Source organism: Aulostomus chinensis, chromosome 4, assembly GCF_037954235.1.
Source record: "Aulostomus chinensis isolate RoL2024-O1b breed Wild chromosome 4, RoL_Achi_v1.0, whole genome shotgun sequence".
NCBI classification, from domain to species: domain Eukaryota; kingdom Metazoa; phylum Chordata; class Actinopteri; order Syngnathiformes; family Aulostomidae; genus Aulostomus; species Aulostomus chinensis.
Genome location: NC_141323.1, coordinates 17,120,421 through 17,141,484, shown reverse-complemented (window position 1 = coordinate 17,141,484; position 21,064 = coordinate 17,120,421). Strand labels below are relative to the sequence as shown.

The window sequence follows — 21,064 nt, the reverse complement described above, 5'->3', positions numbered from 1 at the left end:
ACAAGATGAGCACAAAAAATATCAGGAGCAGGTTGGTCTCTTGTTTTATTGTATATATATTTATATATATTTATATAATTTGATCAAGTTGTGATTAGTTCAGACAAAAAGTGAGTATCAGATAAATAAACACACAGCAGAAATTAATCGTCTTCCTTTAATGGCTTTAATGTTCTCCCGTTTGTTAGTGAGCAGTTGTAAGACGAATCTCCCTAAATCTTGACGTCTGTCACAATAAGATTAAATATATTCTGTTAAATAGTGCGCAATATTGTGCATAGGTCACAGAAGCCAAGAAAGGATGTACCAGTAATTAATTTCCAAACGCTGTTATCTCGTTATAACTGGCTATGATTTGGTGCAAATACTCAACTGTAGGTATTTTTCCTGTTTTTATATACATTTATATATGTTCTACATATATTTTAAATTTAAAGACATATATTGAAACAAAGAACATCATTTTTATATAGTTTTGATTGGTACATATTCCTGTAATCCGATAAAGTCAAACAATATTGTTGAATATATATAGTTATTTTTTATTTTTTACATAGTTCTATTTTATTTTCTCTGTATTTGTATATACAATATTCTCTATAGTTAAATAGGTGCCAAAATTTCCCCCGGGATCAATAAAATGTTTCTGATAATGACTAAGTAATTACAAATACTACCTTTCTCAGCTTCTGAAATATACCACTCTTTGTGTATTTTTAGCCCTATCATTTTTTTTAAAGAGACATTGTTGTTTTCTACTGTGAGAGGACATTTATTCATAGAACATGTAGGAACTTTGTTAAATAAATGTACAGTTAAGGTGCACAAAAAATATTAAAACAATGATAGCAAAAACAAAAATCAGTACTTTATGTGTATGTATTTTTTGAGCTAAGGTATGTACACGGGTGGTACACAAAATCCTGCAACTGATACACAAATACACAAGCATTCCAGGATTGGCTGTTCTATTGGGGGTTCTGGTTACATATATCTGTATATACGTTTGTGTGTGTGTGTGTGTGTGTGTGTGTGTGTGTGTGTGTGTGTGTGTGTGTGTGTGTGTGTCAGTGAATGCGCATCATAAGCCAGGGGAAGTATCCGGTGCGCTGCATGCCAAAGGTGCTGATGAAAAAGTTGAGGACTGTAGTGAGGAAGACAATGATGGTTGTTACGTTGTTCAGGTAGTCCAGACGCTTCTGCAGGGAGGAGTTATTCAAGTCCCGACGACCTGTGACACCCATCCACACACACACGCCCAAGTGCACGCATGCACGCACACACACACACACACACACACACACACACACACACACACACACACACACACACACAAACTGTATTGATAAATACAATGAAACAGGCATCTATTAAATCCAATATTTATTCAGTTCTTTTTAAAGAAGACTGTGTATGTACAGTTCAAAAGTGAACATTTTTCTTCATTAAACAACAATTAAAAATAAGCATGCAGAAAAATCCCAGGGGAAGAACATAAAAACAGTCAAAAAAAACCATACAAAAAAAAGTCTGACATACACACAATGGGATGCATGCATCATTTTAGAAATTAAGATTCAAGTGTATGATAGTATCAAATAAGAAAATGAATATTTACAGTTGGTTAAAATGAGGACGTATTAGTGGGATTACAGTCTAAATACAGATGCTCAATGGATGCTGTGTGTGCGTACGGGGGTCACTGTGTGTAGATGTGAGCACTGATGTGGTCGTGCGTGTCAGAAGTGGAGTCGAGCGAGCAGCCAGCGGAAGAAGCCTGTCCTCTTAGATCCGAAGAAACTGATGAAGAAATTAATCACGGCAGTGACAAAGATGACGCCTGTAGCGATGTTGTTCAGGTAGTCGAGTCGTTTCTGATTGGACACCACGTTCAGGTCCCTGCGGGCTACACACGCACACGGGGACAGACACACAAACACACATATTTCAAACATTTCAAACACACCCAATCACACAGATTTGATACACACATACTCACATACCTATGTTTTTAACACAAAAAATACAACACACCACCCAAGTAGTCACATGACCTCAACCTTCACCTCTTCACAATGTGTTTTTTTTTCCAATAAATTAACATCCATAAAAAAAGGATCAGCACAAGTAAAGAAAAAAAAACATTAACAGTGGCATTTTGTGGTGACACTAAATGGGAAGACAAATGATCGGTGGTAGCATCAAATTGCTTGACGATCCGAACTGTAGCTTTTTATTTCTACTGTAATCCTCACAAACAACATTGTTTGTACATCAAATTAATAAAAAATCCATGATAAAGATTACAAGGGCTGAACAACAGATTTTAAATTCATATAAATCCAATTCTGCAAAGAATCTACGCATGCAACCTTGCAAGAATAAAGATTAAAGCTGCATTGTGTAGGATTTTAAACATCTGTCCTTTGGCGCCACCTGGTGGTAATAACAACAATGACATCATGGCAAACAGCAAAGCGTGCCTCTTTTCACCAGTTTTCCCATTAAAATTCAAAACAAACGACCTTTTACACAAAGGTGTCAGCTGTAGTAAATATTTTTCATAGTATAAAACGCTGAAACAGCCATCCCAGCAGCCAGCTGCGCTGCGTGCCGAAGGCTGCTTTGATGATGTTGATGATGAAGGTGAGGAAAAAGATGCCGGTGGTCAGATTGTTCAGGAAGTTTAACAACCGTTGCCAAGAGGAGAACTGGGTCATCTCAAACCGAGCTGTACACACACGCGCACACACACACGCACGCACACACACACAAAGACAAGACACACACGCACACACACACACACACACACACACACACACATAGTTGGTCTCTAAGTGCAGTCCAGTCATACTGAATACAATCAGACTTAAATATCAGAATTTGATAATAAGGTTGATTAGTACTGTAAGTAAAAAAATGAGTCCCAGTATTTGTCTGTGTGTTTGTGTGTTTGTGTGTGCGCACTATGACTAGGGTCTTTCCCTACTACATTAGAATCCTTCCCTACGTCAGCACGTCAGAAATGCATCCTTGCAAACAGGCCGGTGCGCTCCATCCCCATTACAGAGATGAGGATGTTGGTGATGAAGATGAAGAATATGATTGCGGTTATGGTGTTGTTCAGGCTGTCCAGGCTCTTCTGGTTGGCTTCTACGTTGACGTCTCGCCGAGCTACAATCGCACACACATACACAACAAAAAAAACAACAAAACAAAAACAGCAAACTAAACCAGCTGATTTTGCTGATTGTACTTCTAATCATCATTGTTGACAATCTTTTTACAAAATCAAAAGAGACAAGAAGAGTACCAGAATTTTCACAAAAAAATCAAACAGTAAGTATTTTAGTACGTTAATATGATCGGTTAAAACATGGAGAATGGGTTTCTGCTTAGAGTAGATGTATGCAACAGTATGACTGGCTCACCGATGATGATGATGAGGACTCCGGCCACTATCTGAAGAGCCAGGGAGAAGGAGATGAGAGTCAGGACAGCAGCGTAGTACCTGAGAACATGAGCGGAAAGGTAACACACCACGTACAAACACCAAAGATAACACCTGATCCATGACTACTGCATCATTGCCTGTTCGGGGTTCACACCTGTATCCGGCTCCTTGCTCGATAACTGTCTTCATGTGTGTGATGTTGGCCAGGAACAGAGCGATGTCTAGCATGCCCTCAGCTGCAGTCTTCTTCGTGGCATAAAGGTTCATGTTCAGATTAGAGGGGGAACCTCCCTGAGAGAAAGATATGGATATTAAAATTGACACCATGAATTTAAAGGAGACATCCTATACTTAAATAAGAATAGTTTAGTTTACGATTACGATTGGATTCAAGTTGCACAAATGACTTGGAAGCAATTCGCTACCCAAAGTTCCAATTGTGTTCAAATCAACCAGGATACGCAGTGATGGAGACAAATTCAAAAGAGTGGGCGGTTCAAACCGTGAAGAAATACTGTTTATGGAACGTTTTGGAAGTGAGTGTAGAGGTATAGATTTGGAGATGCACGGAGAAGAGGAAGTCAAACAGGAAAGACGAAATAGAGAGAAACTCAGGTCACAGATCACTTACTCTTCCCCAAAGACTTTCTCTGCCTCTGACCAGAAGAGGGCAGCATTTACCAAAGCTACAGAACTGACTACTACAGGTTGTCCTGGTTGCGTCTGAATTTAGTCATGAACCTTTAGTTTGTACTGTCCACTCAGTTATGATCTTTGTTATTCATTGTTTTCTGGTTAGTTTCCGGTTTATGGTTCCTATTTTTTGTGTGAAATTGTCCTCCTTCTTGTAACTGTTGGCTATTCTTCCTGCAATTGTTTTCCGGCCCACTTAAGTGGTTCACCTGCCTCAGGTCACAGCCTTGTTCCCAGAGTTCTCTTACGAGTTTCTTGTTGCATGATTGATAGAGTTTGTATTCCAGTTCAATGACTTGTGTCGACCTTTGTCAGATCCTCTATATCCTCACATGTTTTACCTGTGTTTGCACCATATTTTGGTTATTATAAACCGAGTTCTTTGTGACCCGTGTCCCCCTCATTGTCTTCATTTGGGTCCTTCTTAACCACGCCTGACAAAAGTATCTTTTCAGCCCCGAGTTGAAATGTATAGAAATGTTCTTGCTCTTCAGCAACCACAACCAAGTCAATAATGGTGATTAATGAGAGAGTCACTGTTAAAAAGTCAACAAAATACTCATCTGATAGCACTACTGATAGATTGTAGTGTAGGAAATTAATACTGCCTACACCGGCTGAGCATTTCATATTTCCATACATTTAAGTTAGGGATGAAAAAGGAAACATATGTCTAATGTTGGCAATTCCAGTTTATAACATTGTTAGTATGAAGATGTAGTTTTCTTTTAGATCACATATGGACAAATAAAGACACCAGGGTGATGACCATCTCAAACCGGCTAACGGTATCGGTAACGGCCACTAACTCATCATTATATAAAAAAGAAAACCTCAAAACTCACCCTCTGACTTAATCGCTGGGAAAGATATTTTTATAAAGCAGTTAACCATCCAAGAATCAATAATACAATTTTGCTATATGCTGTCTTGAGCCCAACAGCCCATCCTTTAGACTGATGGCATGGGGTTTGGTGGCACATAAGCAGTTAACTGTTGCATTGTGTGTATACATGTGCGTCTTTGTGTGTTTGAGCGAATACCCTGACAAGATAAGACCTTTTTTTTTTAATGTTCGAGCTTTTCATTAAAAAAGTGATGTGTTTTTTGTGTGCAGGACAGAAGACGCTAAGAGGAAAACATTAAACATCATTACATTAGGCTCCAATTATTACTCACAGCACAAGCAGCAGACCAAAACTTTTCTTATTTAATATTTGTGTCTGCCCCAGGGCTGTGGATGCACATATTGGATTAGTTTACATCAAGTTATACACGAAAGTGGTCAGTCACAAATAGAGGATTGTGCTGGAGGGGCTGTTCGGCAATTGGTGGCTGAATTTCCTGTGGTCTTACAGAAAGAAAAATGCATTTAGGAAGACGTAGATCATATATTTTAAGTCTGTCAGGTGCACACAGGGGACACATTTACTTGATGACCTCAGTGTGCTGTAATGTGCTCTGCTTCTCCAACATAAACACAAAGTTGAGACTGTACAGTTATCATTCAATGCTCCATGTTAAGTGGCTTTGTGTTAGCAGGGGTCTATATTGTTATCCTGCACTAAATAAAAGAGAATTATCACCTGACACCGTAAGAAATACTGGCACCAAAGTGAGCTTTGCCATTTCCTGTTATTGGATGTTGAAAATCCACGAGAACAGTCTTCAAATATAAAGACAAAAGCACGAACAAATCGCACACAGTGCAAACATCACTACTTAGGCCACGCTATGCAGCATGTAGTGGAAAAAAGTTAAAAAATCCTGTGCCATTCTATGACACGCCGTCAATTTGGAAACAACAGATCTCATTCATAAAATGTTCGTACACATAAATGCGTTCTTATATAAGACATTTTTTTTTAGCTCTCAATTTAGCCTGAGAGATAGGAAGCATAGGAAACAAGGAATTCCTATAGAAAATCAAGTTTTACTTCTTGTCTGTAAGACATAAGTCGAGAGCTAAATAGTGCCATTCGGTCCTCACACTTGTTCTGTCCATGTGTGCTAGAAACATGGTCTTTGGTTATGAAATTCAGGAAGTTAGAGTCAGTGTGAAAACTGAGGGTCCTGCTGACGCAATCGTAAAACAGGAGTCTCTACTGGTGGAGATGCTCCTCCTATCTAACATAGATAGACTGTGGTCATTTTGTTATTCATCTCGAAACAAAAGTATATGCCATCAGTATTTGAACAATTTGAACCATGTTATAATTAACAAATGCCACTGCATTGTGTGCATGTGACACACTGTGGTGGATATAAACACAACGTTCTCGAGGGCTGAGATCATGTGTCTTGCGTTCTCCTGATGGTTTGACGAATTCGTCCGGGGGTTAAACAACGGTGACTAATATCACCTCTGAGCTGCAGCTCCGCTAAGTTTATCCACTTCCTTCCTGATATTATGGAAACAAGTGTGTTTTTGAATGAAATATGATAATCTGGGGCTTTACATAACTAGGCAAAATAGGATGTTTACATTCTCTGAGTTTCAGAAGCCCAAAAAATGTGTCCGTCACAATGATGCTGCGAATCACGTAATACAGCTTGTGTTTATGATTCAAACCGGGTTCGATTTCCAAGAACTAATGACGCAATTCCTAGAACTGTGCATGTGTCAAAACACTATAAGCGCATGTACTGCATGTTCCACAGCCTGTCTTCATTTTCCTGAGTGTGTAAAAAAAAAAAAAGGGGGGGGGTGCAAAAATGGGATATGAAAGAGAGAGAGAAGCAGAGAGGAAGTGATCCTAAAAGAGAGCAGTAGATATGGAGAGGCAGAGAGATGTAGAGTGTATATGTACTGGCTTGTTTCCATCTTTACTCCTTTGGGGGCTCATGTGGTCACACTTTATCAACATCAGCCCCCGGGCAGACAGCCAACACACACACACACACACACACACACACACACACACACACCAAAACATTGCATACTCTGCCCCACATACTGTTTACAGTCCATGTGTGTTCACTTAATGCCTCGGTACTGTAACTGCACTGACTGTGCATTTATTACGCTTCATCTCCACTTATCTTGATTTATTCAAGTAGTTTTAGAAGTTATTTTTCTACCCTTTGTTTCACCTGTCAGGTTGGGTTGTGGGACAGGGGGTAGGATGGGGATGGGGTGCTTATTTACAGCGGGAGTCTGGCGAAGAAGTTAATTCGCGACACATATTTTCTCTTCAGAATCTGAGAATTAAAACCAGTTGACTACCTGGCAGAGTGGAGTTGCTTTTTAGGAATGACAGAAGGTCTTGATTAAATTCTCTATGTGAGGAACCATCTGTCTGGATCTGGATTTTTTTTTTTCAAATAATCCAACAACTGGATTTTTTTTTTTTTTTTGAGATTTACACCAATATATCAGATTAAAAAAAAAAAAAAGTAACTAGTAAATTACCTAACGTTGTTGAATGTCCAATTTGCCTGTCAATGCGGTTTCAGGGATTTAGGTCTGTAGTTTAGTTCTGTGGCTTAAAATACATTACAAAATACCACATGCATGAGCTTTGATTATTTTTGAAAACAGCAGTTGCAAACAAGTGGCTAAACAAGCCTGAGATATATGTAGTAATGTGTGTTAATGTGCACATGCATCATGGAAACTACCCCCTCTGGGATTGTCCCATATGGCCATTAATGTCCTTCATGCTTGGAATCCGACCCACTATTGTGAAAAATGTAGTGACAGATATATTCATCAACATCATGTAGCATCTTAAAAACACACGCACGCACTCACTCACACACATACACACACACACACACACACACACAGAGTCACAGATTCCCTGCTGACAAGTAAATGAAGAAGGAAAACATAACCTTAGCTGTGGTTTAGGTGGGATGTCGTTGAGGCTGCATTAAAAACAATCCAGGAAATGTTAGCATGGATACTAGAGATATACAAGCCAAGTCTGTTGTTTTTCCGTTTTTTTTTTCCCACAACTTCCTCCAAACTTCTAAAATTGTGCTTCTCTCTGTGGTTCACCGGGGTGAACACCGACTCCCACAAAAGTTGACTCAAGCTCACATATTGCTATTGAAGCTAAGCTAGCCTCAACACTACCTTCCTCGTGTTATTGACCAATTCAGTTACGTGATAAACAGTGAGATGGATACATAACTGTATTTTTTTAAAGTCTCTACCCTTTTTCTAAACAGTTTCTGTGGGCGAATTCTCAGATGGTTCTGAGAAAGAAACCATATGACTTGGTACCACTTGCGCTTTTACCATTAGCATGGCTAAAAACATAGCAACGATTTGGTGTCTGAGCCAGCCAAAAAGCAGTAATTACCTTCAAACTTTGAGCAACATGGTATTTATCTGAGTAGAATCAAGGCTCTATTCATGTTTTTCAAACTAGTTTTTATATGGTTGTTATATACCAAACGTCTTGTAAAAACTCAAATCCCTGAAATTCACTGATCCACAAACACAGGCACAGGGCCATAGCATATAATGTACACACACCCAAGCAGAACGCTGCTACACACGCACACACACACACGCACACACACACACACACACGCATTACTAAAAAAAACATATATCTTGACATATGAAGTACCTGGACTATACATTTACTTGTTGGCAACATTTAAAATATGTGCCCAAAAATGCCAAACATGTCTTTACACCTCAAAGTGCAAAACTGCACACAAACACCCTCATATGTACCAGACCACATGGGAGGCCCCATTGACCTCACAGGAAGTTCTCCTCCCCTGGATTCTTATTGGTTACTATATCAGCCAATAGGAAGGGACACCCAACTAGGAGTGGAGCTCTGGTTTCCCTAAAGTAACTTCTTTTTTGCCGTCCTTCCATCACTCTGTTTGTCTGTCCGTGTTCTGGCCTGTTTCACATGTTTTTCCCACCAGTTTTCCAAGAGTCTATCAGCCTGAAGGCATCCTCGTACTGCCATGTAGGGTGAGGGAGTAAGACGAAAGCAAGATGATGAGAAACAGACAACACATGGATGAGTCAGAGGAAAGGTGGATTCTACTGTATGTTATTTTGCTGACTTACAAGTTAGCCACAGTTACTACTTTCACAGCTGTTTTGGGTGTAAAAATGACATTTTTTTTGGGTGCGTTTTTTTCGCCATCAAGCAACCAGACCTGATGTCGGCATGAGAGATAACATCGTAGATTCATGTTTTGTTGTGACTTTACGAAGGATGATTCAAAGGTGATTTTGTTTGTGTCCCTGAGAAGACTGAACATTACCCGTTTAAAGATTCAAATCTTAAGATTTCAATACATAATGATGGATGTGTAATGTAGCCTATTTCTCAGAAATAGCAATCATTCTGTCAACGAGTCCACCTTTCTCCGTCATCAGCCCAACTCTGTGCCTGTGGACAGTGATTTATACTACATCCAAGCGCCAGATATAATGCAGAAAGGAACATCTGGTCGCTTCAGACTGACACGAGGAATCCAGGGATTGTTGCATGAGCTGCAACAGAGACGTGACTTGCTAAACTTCTGTTAGTTCTCACGATGCATCTGCTGCTGCTTGTGGTTCATACTTAAGGCTAACTTATGTACCCGTGCTAGAAAAATAGAAATCTCTCTTATGAAAGATTGAATCACATATATATATATATATATATATATTTGTGTGTGTGTGTACTTATTCCATTATCTGAAAATGAATATGCCCACTTCTCACGACGATGGCTTAATATATCTTGTTACTTTAAGGAGACGAAATGCGGTTTTCCTAAGCTAATGAGAATTTAATTCGTAATCTGAAGAGCACAGTTTTTTTTCTCTTGAAAACAAATTCCTCTTCAACTTGCCCTCTCGGACAAACGTCAGATTTCCTCTAGTTAATTAGATTTAAATTGACCTGTTGTTATGAGAAATCGAGCTGATGTAATTAAAAATGTGATCGCAATCATGGTCGTTGCGGGCTTCTCTAGTTATAGAAACAATGGGTGTTTGCCAGATGCAGAATCAAAAAATAGTTCAAATAAATTAGAGCTTGTTAAGCAAACACACACACACACACACACACACTCTACTTTTACCCTTTTTCCTGCCAACACACATGCGATAGGTTTTAGAGTAACTGACCTTTGAACTTTGCCTCTCAGCCTGTTCATCCTGCTGGCTTGTCTGTCATTAGCTGAGCTGGCGTGAGAACCGTCTTAAAATGATTGAGTGTGTGAGATTATGAATGAAGGATACGACCTCCTCATCTTTCTTTTGATCCTTCCATTCTTCCTGTTCTTTCCTCTTACATGCGGGATCGTGCCTCTCGGCTCCATATACTGTTGCACTTTGTGTCATGTTCAAATGATTTAAAAGCTACGTGTTCAAAAAAAACAAAAAAACAAACCCCAGTCCTTTCTACATCCAAGTTGATTTCGATTCTGACCACTTGGGATGATGCCAAGTGTCATCCTCCTGTTATCCTATGGAGGGCGAGCTGTCACACAACAAGACGGATGCTGCTGTCACTGGGGAGGATGCACACACCCACGCAGGTATTGGCGTCGTATCTCTGAACAGACTGACCTTCTGTCAATATTTTCAAAGGTAAGACATGCAGTTTTATAATTAGTTAAGGGTTTTAAGGTTAAGGGAAAGTTCTTTCTGGAGAACAGGTAAGGCCTCAGGTATGGACGTGTCTGACGGGCCAACAATTGTCCGTCACATGCTGGATGTTATCGTTAAATAAGGACTATCTCACTACCACCTGGATTATTCTCTGGAGGTGACCAGGTGGATGGTAGCATTCGAATTTCTCTCTTTATTTAAGCTAAATTATTTCTTTTCGATTATTTCCAATAAGGACTTCCAGAGCCTACACATAACCCTCAGAAAGATTTGACGGTGACTTAATAGCAACGAGCATTATACGCGAAAAAGATATTTCTTTCAAAATTAATTACAATTAATAATTACCTGTAGTATGCTGTCTGAAAGCGCTAGATATTTTATTGATCCCCTTGGTGAAATTGAGATAGCTTGTTTTTCTCCACATTGTTGGAAACAAACAATAAAACATGACATTTCATTTAAATTGTTGCTCCGAATTAGAAGAAACACTCATGACTTTGTGACCATTTCAGCCATAAATTATTCCAATTCCACTTGTTCAATTCAAGTTTTGCTTTACAGAAAAGAATCTTATTAAAAAGTAATCCTAAATATCATAGAGCTTTTTTAAAAACAGTAAAGTCACTCTGAGTCAATAGATCCTGAGAAAAGTAACGACCCACCCAGCCTCAGCGACATTTGACCTTTGCACCCTGAGCTTTAGTGGTGAGAGACTGAGCCGATGTTGATGTTGACACTTACTCACATACAAGCCCACACACACACACACACACACACACACACACACACACACACACACACACACACACACACACACACTCACAAGTACTTACATTCATAGAGAAGATTTAAAACAGGATTCAACATTGTGTGTGTGTGTGTGTGTGTGTGTGTGTGTGTGTGTGTGTGTGTGTGTGTGTGTGTGTGTGTGTGTGTGTGTGGACACCAAACTGCCATCTGGGAGAAAAGAGTGGTTGCTGTGTTCTGATATCAGTTGACTCTCTGCATTTTTGACCGTAACCACGATGGCGTAACAGAGTTTCCTATATCGGTGACTCAGCCTGTTGCCTCGCTGAGGCATCCTAAGGAAAATGATACAAAGGCTCTCATTTACACCTGGCACTTTAAAAAAAAAAAAAAACATACTATGTATCATATCTTGCCCAAAGATACTTCTAAATGGTCACCTGAGGGAAAGAGGATCAGACCAGCGACCCTTTAGTCGCTAGACGGCCTAGCGGGTTCTAGCTATGAGCCATGCCGCCCCCGGTTAAAATATCTTATAAAATCTTTTTTCTTTACAAACCATTTATCTACTTTTAAGCCCTATCATGCAAAAAGGCATTTCCTGATTTTATATTTCTTTTAATTTCATGTTAAAATGTTCTGTTATTTTATCATTAACAGTGTTGTGTTTGTCTTTGTTAATTAAAAAAAAAGAGTCAATTAAAAATGCATTTTGATTTTGTGAAGGAAAGGGATGTATATATATATATAAATATATCACACACACACACACACACACACACACACACACACACACACACACACACACACAATATCTTACTCAAGGACACTTTGATGTGGTCTCTGGGGAGCCAGGAGATCATCTTCAACAATTCCCAGACAGCCCCGATACCTCCTGAACTCTGTATCAGTAATTGAAAATAGGTTTATTGACAAAATTCTGGAGTGTGTCATCATTGTACCGTTATATAGTAGTGCAGAATGGATTTAGCCATCATACGAGAGGCAGACTGTGACATTGAGCACAGGTGCACTTTTGTGTGTTCCTCTAGAAGTAGAACCCATAAACACCTGGTTCTCTTTTGGCGTCAGACCTCTGAGTCTATTGCGTAAGAATTTGACGTGTTTGCGTACTATAATAGCATCATCTGGAACGCTAAACACCCTTGAAATGTGTGCCAGATGTGTCAATAAGTGCTTGTCTGCCAAAGTGTGTGTGTGTGTGTGTGTGTGTGTGTGTGAGTGAGTGAGTGCCGGGTGTGTGTATGAAATGCCACTTGTGTGTTCAGAATCTCAAACACACGACGAGCTGTCATAGCAACAATGCAAACACAGGCACAAACAGGAATATACTAACTGGTTTGGAACTGCCTTCACTGAAGTGGTGAGTTCTGTTCACTTCAGTGTCGACAAGTAGCAATGACAAGAATGCAGAGATGGAGAACCTCGCTGATTCATAACAAAGTCGAATCTCTCTGAAGCTCCGTCAGTCCAACCCGACCCCCCTCCCGGGACTTTAAATGACAGAAGATGTAATGTGCTGAAAATTACTGCAGCTTCTCTCCAAGCTTGAATTTTATGCCAAAGTGAACCCGCTTTACACAAGCAGTCGCGAAAACTTAAAAGACCGAAATTCATCATCACATTCTGCAATTTCTTAACATCATAAAATCCTTTAGACCAGTTTTTTTTTTAATCCTCCCTTCCTTAAAAGAATCATATAATGACAAATGTATTGGTTTTTGAAACATAGTTTTATACACGAGGAGGGGACGGGTTAACTGCCGAGAGTACTTGAAACAATCAGGCCGCATTAAAAGCAAAACCACAGAGAAAAAGTCATACAGTGGGAGCCCTGAAATCAAATCAGTACAATAAAAACAAAAAGATTCTTCACGATTGTAAATCTCCAAAGGCTTTTCCAGTATTTGCTGCAATATACCGAATGATACCAGTTAGCTTACCAAACTTAGCATCTCAAATTGATGATGTTTATGTTTATTATTATCAATATGATAATATTATCTTTATGGATTCTATAGGGACTGAACACATACTTCCATTAATATATCATGACTGATATTAATACGTTCCATTCACACACATAGCTCCATTAAAGTATGTATGTTGTCATTTTATTGATATTTTAATGATTTTTTTTATCATGCATAAACTGAACTGATAAATTGGTATTTTGCAGCCCACTAAATGGTGCTGACAGCCCACCCATGGACCGCTGCCCAGTGGTTGAGAAACACCAATCGACGGATTAATTTACATACACACTCGACTTGGCTAGCGAACTGGTACACAAAAGCACTTTTTGAATCCGTGTGGCACTGCTTCACCTGGAAAGTTGTATGTAAATTACTGCATGTGATGCTCTCTTCACTGGAGTACCGGTACTGTAGTGGTGCTGTATGCGCTGCGCTACGCTGCATGAAGAACAAGCACCTGGCTGCATCACTCTGCTGCCATGAATTCTGTTGCTGCTCCGCCGATGTGCTGTCAATCAGCGTAGTAGAAGGTTAAGGGCTCAGAGGGCTTTTATGCTACCTGGAGCTCGAGTATGTTCTGTAACAAGAGCTCAGGTTAGCCCAGACCAACTAGCTAGCTCTGACGGCTGACTGCTCTGACAACAGGGGGGATACAATCTGAAGTCACTCAGACCTTCTCTGTCTGCCGCACATCTGACAATTCTGACCGCTGCGGTGGACAGTTTGAGGTCTTGACAACCATGTGTTAACCTCCGTCCTCCATAACACCAATAACACCACGGCTGCCAACTCCCCTGAGTGAGACCACCAGAACAGAAGCACACACATGGATGTCATATAATTTTTTTTATTTTTTTTTTTAAAAAAGGGTATCAGGCTACTGAAAGCAAATTTAAGTAGTAAATCCTGTTCAGTCAATCCAGTCCTGTTACTTTTCTCAGATTTTTGAATTTCTTTTTTGTATTATTTTGTGATTATTCGCTATTTGGGGCATACCCCCGTATGACATCATTAACAGATCCACATTCTTATATTAACCACAAGATACTTTACACCACACACACGCCACATCCTGTCTGAGAGGAATAAAGGCCTACATATGTACCTTCTGAAAAAGCCATGTTAAAAAAGACGTGTGTCCCCTCCAGCATGATTTGTTGAGTTATAAAAACACTTGGCATTGTTGAGTGTTTGCTTGAAGTTTTTATTACAGTGAAAGCATGTTTGGAAAGTGGACGGACGGATGTCAAAAGAGCTTTTGTTAGAAGAGCGAAGGCAGCTAACTTGGAATTCCTTGCGCCCCTTTGTGATGTTTAACTTGTCATAAAATTTTACCCGTCTTATCAGCTGTGAACCAGAACATTGTAAGCTCTGGAAATATGTATTTGTTTCGAAGAGACAGAGATAACGAAACCCTGAATCCAGAGTAACAGTGGGATTTCTTTAGCTTTATAAAAAATGTTAAGATAAGTAAAGTACATCACGTGTTGTCACAAAACTGATAAAGTGCTGTGTTTTTGCTTCTTTTCTGGAGCCCTGAGGTCAACAGTTAGTTGCTGAAAGATCCTTCGGAGGTGCAGATGTTTTCAGGCCTTCTGTTTGAAGGAATGTTGTGTGTCGAAACACTGCGGCACCCCACTGCTGCAGCGCACGCCCGCGTGAGCACACACACACGCGCGCGCGCGCACACACACACATGGATTTCTGTGTGAAATCATCCATGAAACCATGTTTGGACCATGAGACAGTTTGACGTCTCACTGAAGCAAATACTAGGAATATTTCAACATCTCACTTTAAACCTTGAGAAACTAAAACTGACTCATGACCCTCGCTGCAACGCTGTGTATTCTACAGCGATGACAACCGAAAAAGATCGACCCCAATGAACAGTAGTTGTGAGGAATATTTGTGCCGCACCGAATTTCAAAACATAGGATCGTTAAGCTGGTGCCACTTTCACTGACAAACGGTTACACAAGCAATCGCCGATTTTTGGGACTAACCCAATTCAGATTCACCTACATCATTTAAAGGGTTGGAAGCCTAAAACCTAAGCCCAACAGCTAGCAGATGAAACCAGATCATAAAATATGTGATTCCGAGCAAGAAAGCAAAAAAAAAAAAAAAAGGATGTAGAAAAAGAAGGCAATGGTGCAACCCTGAAGTCATGCTAGCAATCTATTGGTAAAAGCAACCAACAGGTAACACTGCTGTTACAGAAAACTGTAACTATTTTGATCTATTTGAGTACATGAAAATGGACATTGATTTCATAAAAAGAGTAAAAAAAAGACACGTAAGCAGTATTTGTAACATTTTGACGTCTCTGCAATGAAGACGCGCTTATGTAAAGTTACCAAAGGGTTAGAAATCTTTACTATCTCTTGCTACCTCCTACAAACTCACTTAAAAAAAAAAAAAATCCCTATAGTGTGTCTGCTCAGTGGTTTTGGTCAATAATATTTTACAAATGTTAGTTTTAGTCTTGTTACGCAAATACCTTCTTAATTTGATCCAAAATCAGCAGCCAGTTTTGGAGCTGATTTAAATATTTTGAGAGCCCTTATCATCTTTTCATTCCATTCCTCTTCATGATGAAGTGTGTGTTCGCATACTTGTGCGTGTGTGTGTGTGTTTGTGTGTTTGTGCGTGTGTGTATTTGGCCCGCATTTGGTACAAGAACAAAACAACAACAACAACATTGACGTATCAGGAAAAAGCAACAAACGTACTTTTTTTTCCCAAACGTATGAGTCACCCAACAATCCCTAGAGTAAAGGAGCAACCACTGTGATTACACAACAAGTCTTAACAGGGTCTGTACTTGGGTGTAATTATAATTCATTCACGCGAAAAGTCTGTTTGCCACAATTTGATCTTGAGTTACAGTCATTTCATAATGCCTGTATCCAAAATAAACAAGACAAGAGTTGAGATAACAAGGGCTAAAACTGGGTGGGACATAGTACTCCAGGATATGTGTGTGTTTTGAGTGTATACTCTACATATACTGTAAACAACTGTACAGTATGTTGTTACCAACATGGGTGGAGGCTCAGGTGCACAGAAATGAACAAGTCGCTCTCGAGAAGTGCCATTAGTTATCTTTTTTTCGCTCTTACTTTCTGACACAATGCTTCAACCACAGAAACTGTTCAGGGGTTTAAATCTCCTTCTTTCACTCCACTTTCTACTAACCTCGACCATGTGTGACATCACAGGATATTCCTCAGAGCGCCTTCCTGGCTTTTATAGCTTGGCCTTCATCAACCTCTACAACACACACTTCCTTCCTCTCTGTTTGTGTGTGTATGTGGGCATTCCTTCTTTCTGAGTTCCAGAAATGTTGCTGTTTGTGTGAGACATTTAAAGAGAGACGGATAAAGACACTAGGAGGACTGCAGAGAAACGCAATGGGGGCTGATGGGATTCCATTGCAGAGTATAATGGAAAAACACAAAGCATACAGCCTCTTGGCGTGTGATACCGGTGTGCAAGGCACCCTTTTTGTGTCTGTATGAGACAAAGCAGACTATCTTGAGCGTAAAGCCTTTTACATAACTATGAGAAGCTGAGCGCAACAGTCCTTACAACAGCATTTGTTTTTCGGCTTGACAGAATCTTTCCCAAACCCTTGGTTTGCTTTGCCTAAACTTAACTAAACTAAATCAATTAAAATTTTTTAATTGGGGGGTGGGGGGTGCTTCTTTTCACAAAAGAAGATAGATGCCCTTTTCTACTCTGTGTGTGCATTAGTGACCTGAGAGTCATAGCGACTGCTAGTTAGCTTAGCATGGGGAGACTAAGCAAATTACAGTGTCTGGTGATATTAAATTTCAATTTCATAACTTTTTTTGTTATATATAAAACCAGAGTTCTATCAATGAAGGCAAAGACCACAATGGAGAAAAGAGTATTTGATGAGTTTTGACAGTTTTTCTAACCCGCCCACCCACTACCATTCATTGTGCTAAGCTAACTAGCAATTAGCATGTCTCTGTGGGTCTCAGCTGCCTAATGCAACCACAGAGAAGAGAAGGGTATCTATTATCTTGTCTGGCTCTGAGGATTATGGCACATTTAAAAATATAAAAAAAATAAATATATATATATATATATAAATTAAAAACTTGCGGAAAGTGGGGTAAACCATTTGTGGTTAGAGTCATTGTTCGGATTGTTGAATTGTCACAAGTCACAATTGCTACAGAGTTTTGACTAGTAAATTATAAACTTGTGGTTGCAACTCAACAAACACCTCTTTCCTTCTGCAAAATCCTCATGTCTTGTTACATCATCAACAAAGGACAGATCTGGCTTCTATAGACGCAAATAGGTTTACACTAAGGGCCAAAGTTACCAAAGGAGTGGTTTGATGGAGAATTAAACTGTCACTATTTAACGAGCAGGGAGTGTCGCTCTTTAACTTTGAGGTTAGAATGCATTGATGGAAAGAATAAATTGGAAAAATGTCACCTATACATCGATAGGCAAACATGTAGGTGATGAATTCAGTTGAAAACTTTTCGAATATTTCGAACATTTTCAAAATATGTAAATCAAGCAAACCTTCGACATTTCGGAGTAAATGCAAAAGTTGCTCACAGTTCTCTTTCTCTGTCTCTCTTCCCTCAGCTGTAAAGGCAGAGCAGCAGATGGTAAACACCCAGAACAAATTATGTCTGCAGTCTGTAATTACCTAAATGACTAAAATGACAGTCTTTTCTTCTTTTTTTTTTTTACGAGTTCTGTTGATTCTTTAAACTTGTAAATGTCACTTTAGTAGTCATGAAAACAGAATAATCAGACTGAGGGTTGTCTCACGTTGAGCTCTAAGACATCAGATCTCGAACACAAAAACACGAACAAAACTGCATCTCAGACTGTAGGGATTGAGGTTTTATAATCAAAAGAGACAAAACTATTTTCACCAGTAGAGACTTGATTCCCTGAACATAATGAATTTAAGCACTATATCATTTAAAGGTATGAAAACTAAATAGCAATCTGAATTTCAAATACAAGTTACTGCATGAGAAACATTAACTTTACGCCTTATTTCCATTAATTGCCAATGAATCCTGAGTTGCCTCGTAAAGAACATGATGGAAGTAGTAGTGCAGTAGAGGTGGTAGTACTGAAGAAGTAGTAGTGCACAATAGATAAGTAGTCTAATTAAATTAATGGATTATACTAGTGCGTGAATTATCCATCCATCAATTTTCTTCCGCTTATTCCTGTTAAGGGTGCGGGGGGTGGGGGGGCTGGGGCCTATCCCAGCAGCCTTCAGGCGAGAGGTGAGGTTCACCCTGGACAGGTCACCAGTCCATCACAGGGCGAACACATAGAGACAGACAACCATTCACACTCACAGTCACACCTACAGTCAATTTAGAGTATCAATCAGCCTCGTCCCCTCTTGATGTCTTTGGACTGTGGGAGGAAGCTGGAGTACCAGAGAGAACCCACACAGGAACAGGGAGAACATGGAGACTCCACACAGGAAGATCCAGTGCCCAAGCCGGGAGTGGAACCTGGAACCTTCTTGCTGTGGGGCGACAGTGCTGACCACTGCACCACCGTGCTGTGAGTGTTTTGAAAAAAGGAGCTTTTGGATTTTGGAGATAGGAAAGTGTGCTGGCAAAAACAAGCTAACAGGCTACAGTTTAGCTGTCAGGCTATGGCGAACTCTGTAGCTGTCTTTAGCTTGACTGTTGCCAATGTGGTAGCCAGGTGTCAAGCGATCTCATTTTATAAGTAAAGGGTAAAACAAATTATGTTTATTTTTCGATGTTTTTGAGGATTTTTATATCACAAATTCACCCTTTCAAGCTGTCCAGGTCGTTGCCTCCCTACATGGACAAGCCAGAGGTGACAGGAGGAACCGAACCAGGCCCTGTCCGACCTGGGTGCCTGACTAAAGTAGGTTTCTGAAAACATTTGAGTCAATAAATTTTTGTTTTAACAGGTTCACGATCTACTTGGGTTGCATTTGACCGACCTTATTTTGCAAATTCTAACACTGAACAAAGACCTCGCTGTGCTGGTTCGAGAATTCGCAGAATGGGTTGTTACTGTACTTTCCAGCCCTGCCATTCAATGTAGTTTAATTATATCAAGTAGTAGCCAAGCGTCAGGTTAAACCATGGGACGCACACAGCAGTCTGTGACTGCAACTGACGCCGGCTCAACCAGTCCAGTGTGACCAGTAATGGAACTGGGTCACTGAGTCTTCCACCCTGAGTAAACATACAGACAAGCTTGTCTTTCTGTGGCTGACAAGCTTTAAAAATGTGAATGTGTGTGTGTGAATTACTTTGATCGTATAGAGGAAATGTAAATCATGCTTATTTGGCACACATATGGTAAGACATGTAGGTCAAGATGATGGGAAATGTGAACTTGTCACACGCAAAGATGTATTATGCACGGGCAAATATTTGTACTTGCGCAAACACACACACACACACACACACACACACACACACACACACACACACACACACATTTCCTCATTTCAAAACCACTGCCAGGTGATGCAACTGACCACTTCAGCAAACAAAACCCAAAACACACACATTCATCATGACTTCCTCTCTGACTTCATCACAGAAAAGGTAGCAACAAATTTTCAAACACATAAAATATGTCAGTTCTGCAATTCACACACACACACACACGCACACGCACATGCACACATACAAACAAATGTATTTTGTACACTACAGTGGGTAATTTGTTGACTTGCCACAGCAGTAAAAGCCCTGATGATGATGCACACTGTAATGAGAGAAAAAGGCAGATGCTTTTCCACAGATGTGCGGTAACATATTTTGCTGTTTGTCTGGCTCCGATCCAGTTTCCCAGACATCTCTGAGTGATAGTTGTAAATGTTTGGTAGCTCAAACCGCTGCAGTTAAATGTTCATTTACATAGGATAGTCGCTGTGTGGCGAGACATGCCAAGAAAAACAGAGTTTAGAAGACATTCAACTTGGATTTATAAGTCTGGTGTATATTTTTGATTTATACGTGCATGTGTGTGTGTATTTGCGTGTGAGTTGTTGTGAATTATAGCATCCCAGCAGGGGAGTCTTGGCACTGGAAAAGGGGGGTTTCCTGTTCTTTCTTGGCAAATATGACTGGAACAAGTGGATGAGCAACAGAGGTGTGACAAGATTCTTGGCTTAAAACTCCACTTGGAGATTTAATTTTGTGTTTAATAATCTGCTCAAGGTTTAGGGATGATCATTTAGCTAACACGCCAAACGTCGTCTCTGAACGGTTAAAAATAACATTTAAGTCGACAGTGGAGTGAAGATTTTAAATCCTTCTCAAGTGGAAGTCACAGACATCGTCTCTCAATTCATACTCCATTCTCAATACCGACAGGAGCAGGAGTGAGCAAAAACACAAGAGGTGCTGGTTTGGACCCTCTAGGCTACTGTACATTGTGTTTCTGTTACCATAGGTTTGAGAACAGACATCCAAAAAATGTTTCATCCCCACTTCCTCCACTATGACAATCGTAATACTGTACAGACTTGACTAGCTACACAACAAGTTTCTTCTTTTAGTTAATC

At 39.9% G+C, this 21,064-nt stretch overlaps 1 protein-coding gene across 2 annotated transcripts in view; it reads right to left on the bottom strand.

Moving 5' to 3' along the window:
- LOC147262865 (ninjurin-2-like) overlaps window positions 1-21,064 on the bottom strand; it is a 28,012-nt gene continuing 6,948 nt past the window's right edge. Inside the window, exons 2-6 of one of the 2 annotated variants that reach the window (XM_086202466.1) lie at window positions 3,609-3,745; window positions 3,432-3,511; window positions 2,564-2,731; window positions 1,821-1,904; window positions 1-1,231 (exon numbers count right to left, since the gene is read on the bottom strand). In XM_086202466.1, coding sequence (XP_086058592.1) covers window positions 1,068-1,231; window positions 1,821-1,904; window positions 2,564-2,731; window positions 3,432-3,511; window positions 3,609-3,745 — 633 coding nt within the window. In that variant the 3' untranslated portion in view covers window positions 1-1,067. The remainder of the gene's footprint in view (window positions 1,232-1,820; window positions 1,905-2,563; window positions 2,732-3,431; window positions 3,512-3,608; window positions 3,746-21,064) is intronic. The other variant, XM_086202465.1, reaches the window with a different exon arrangement.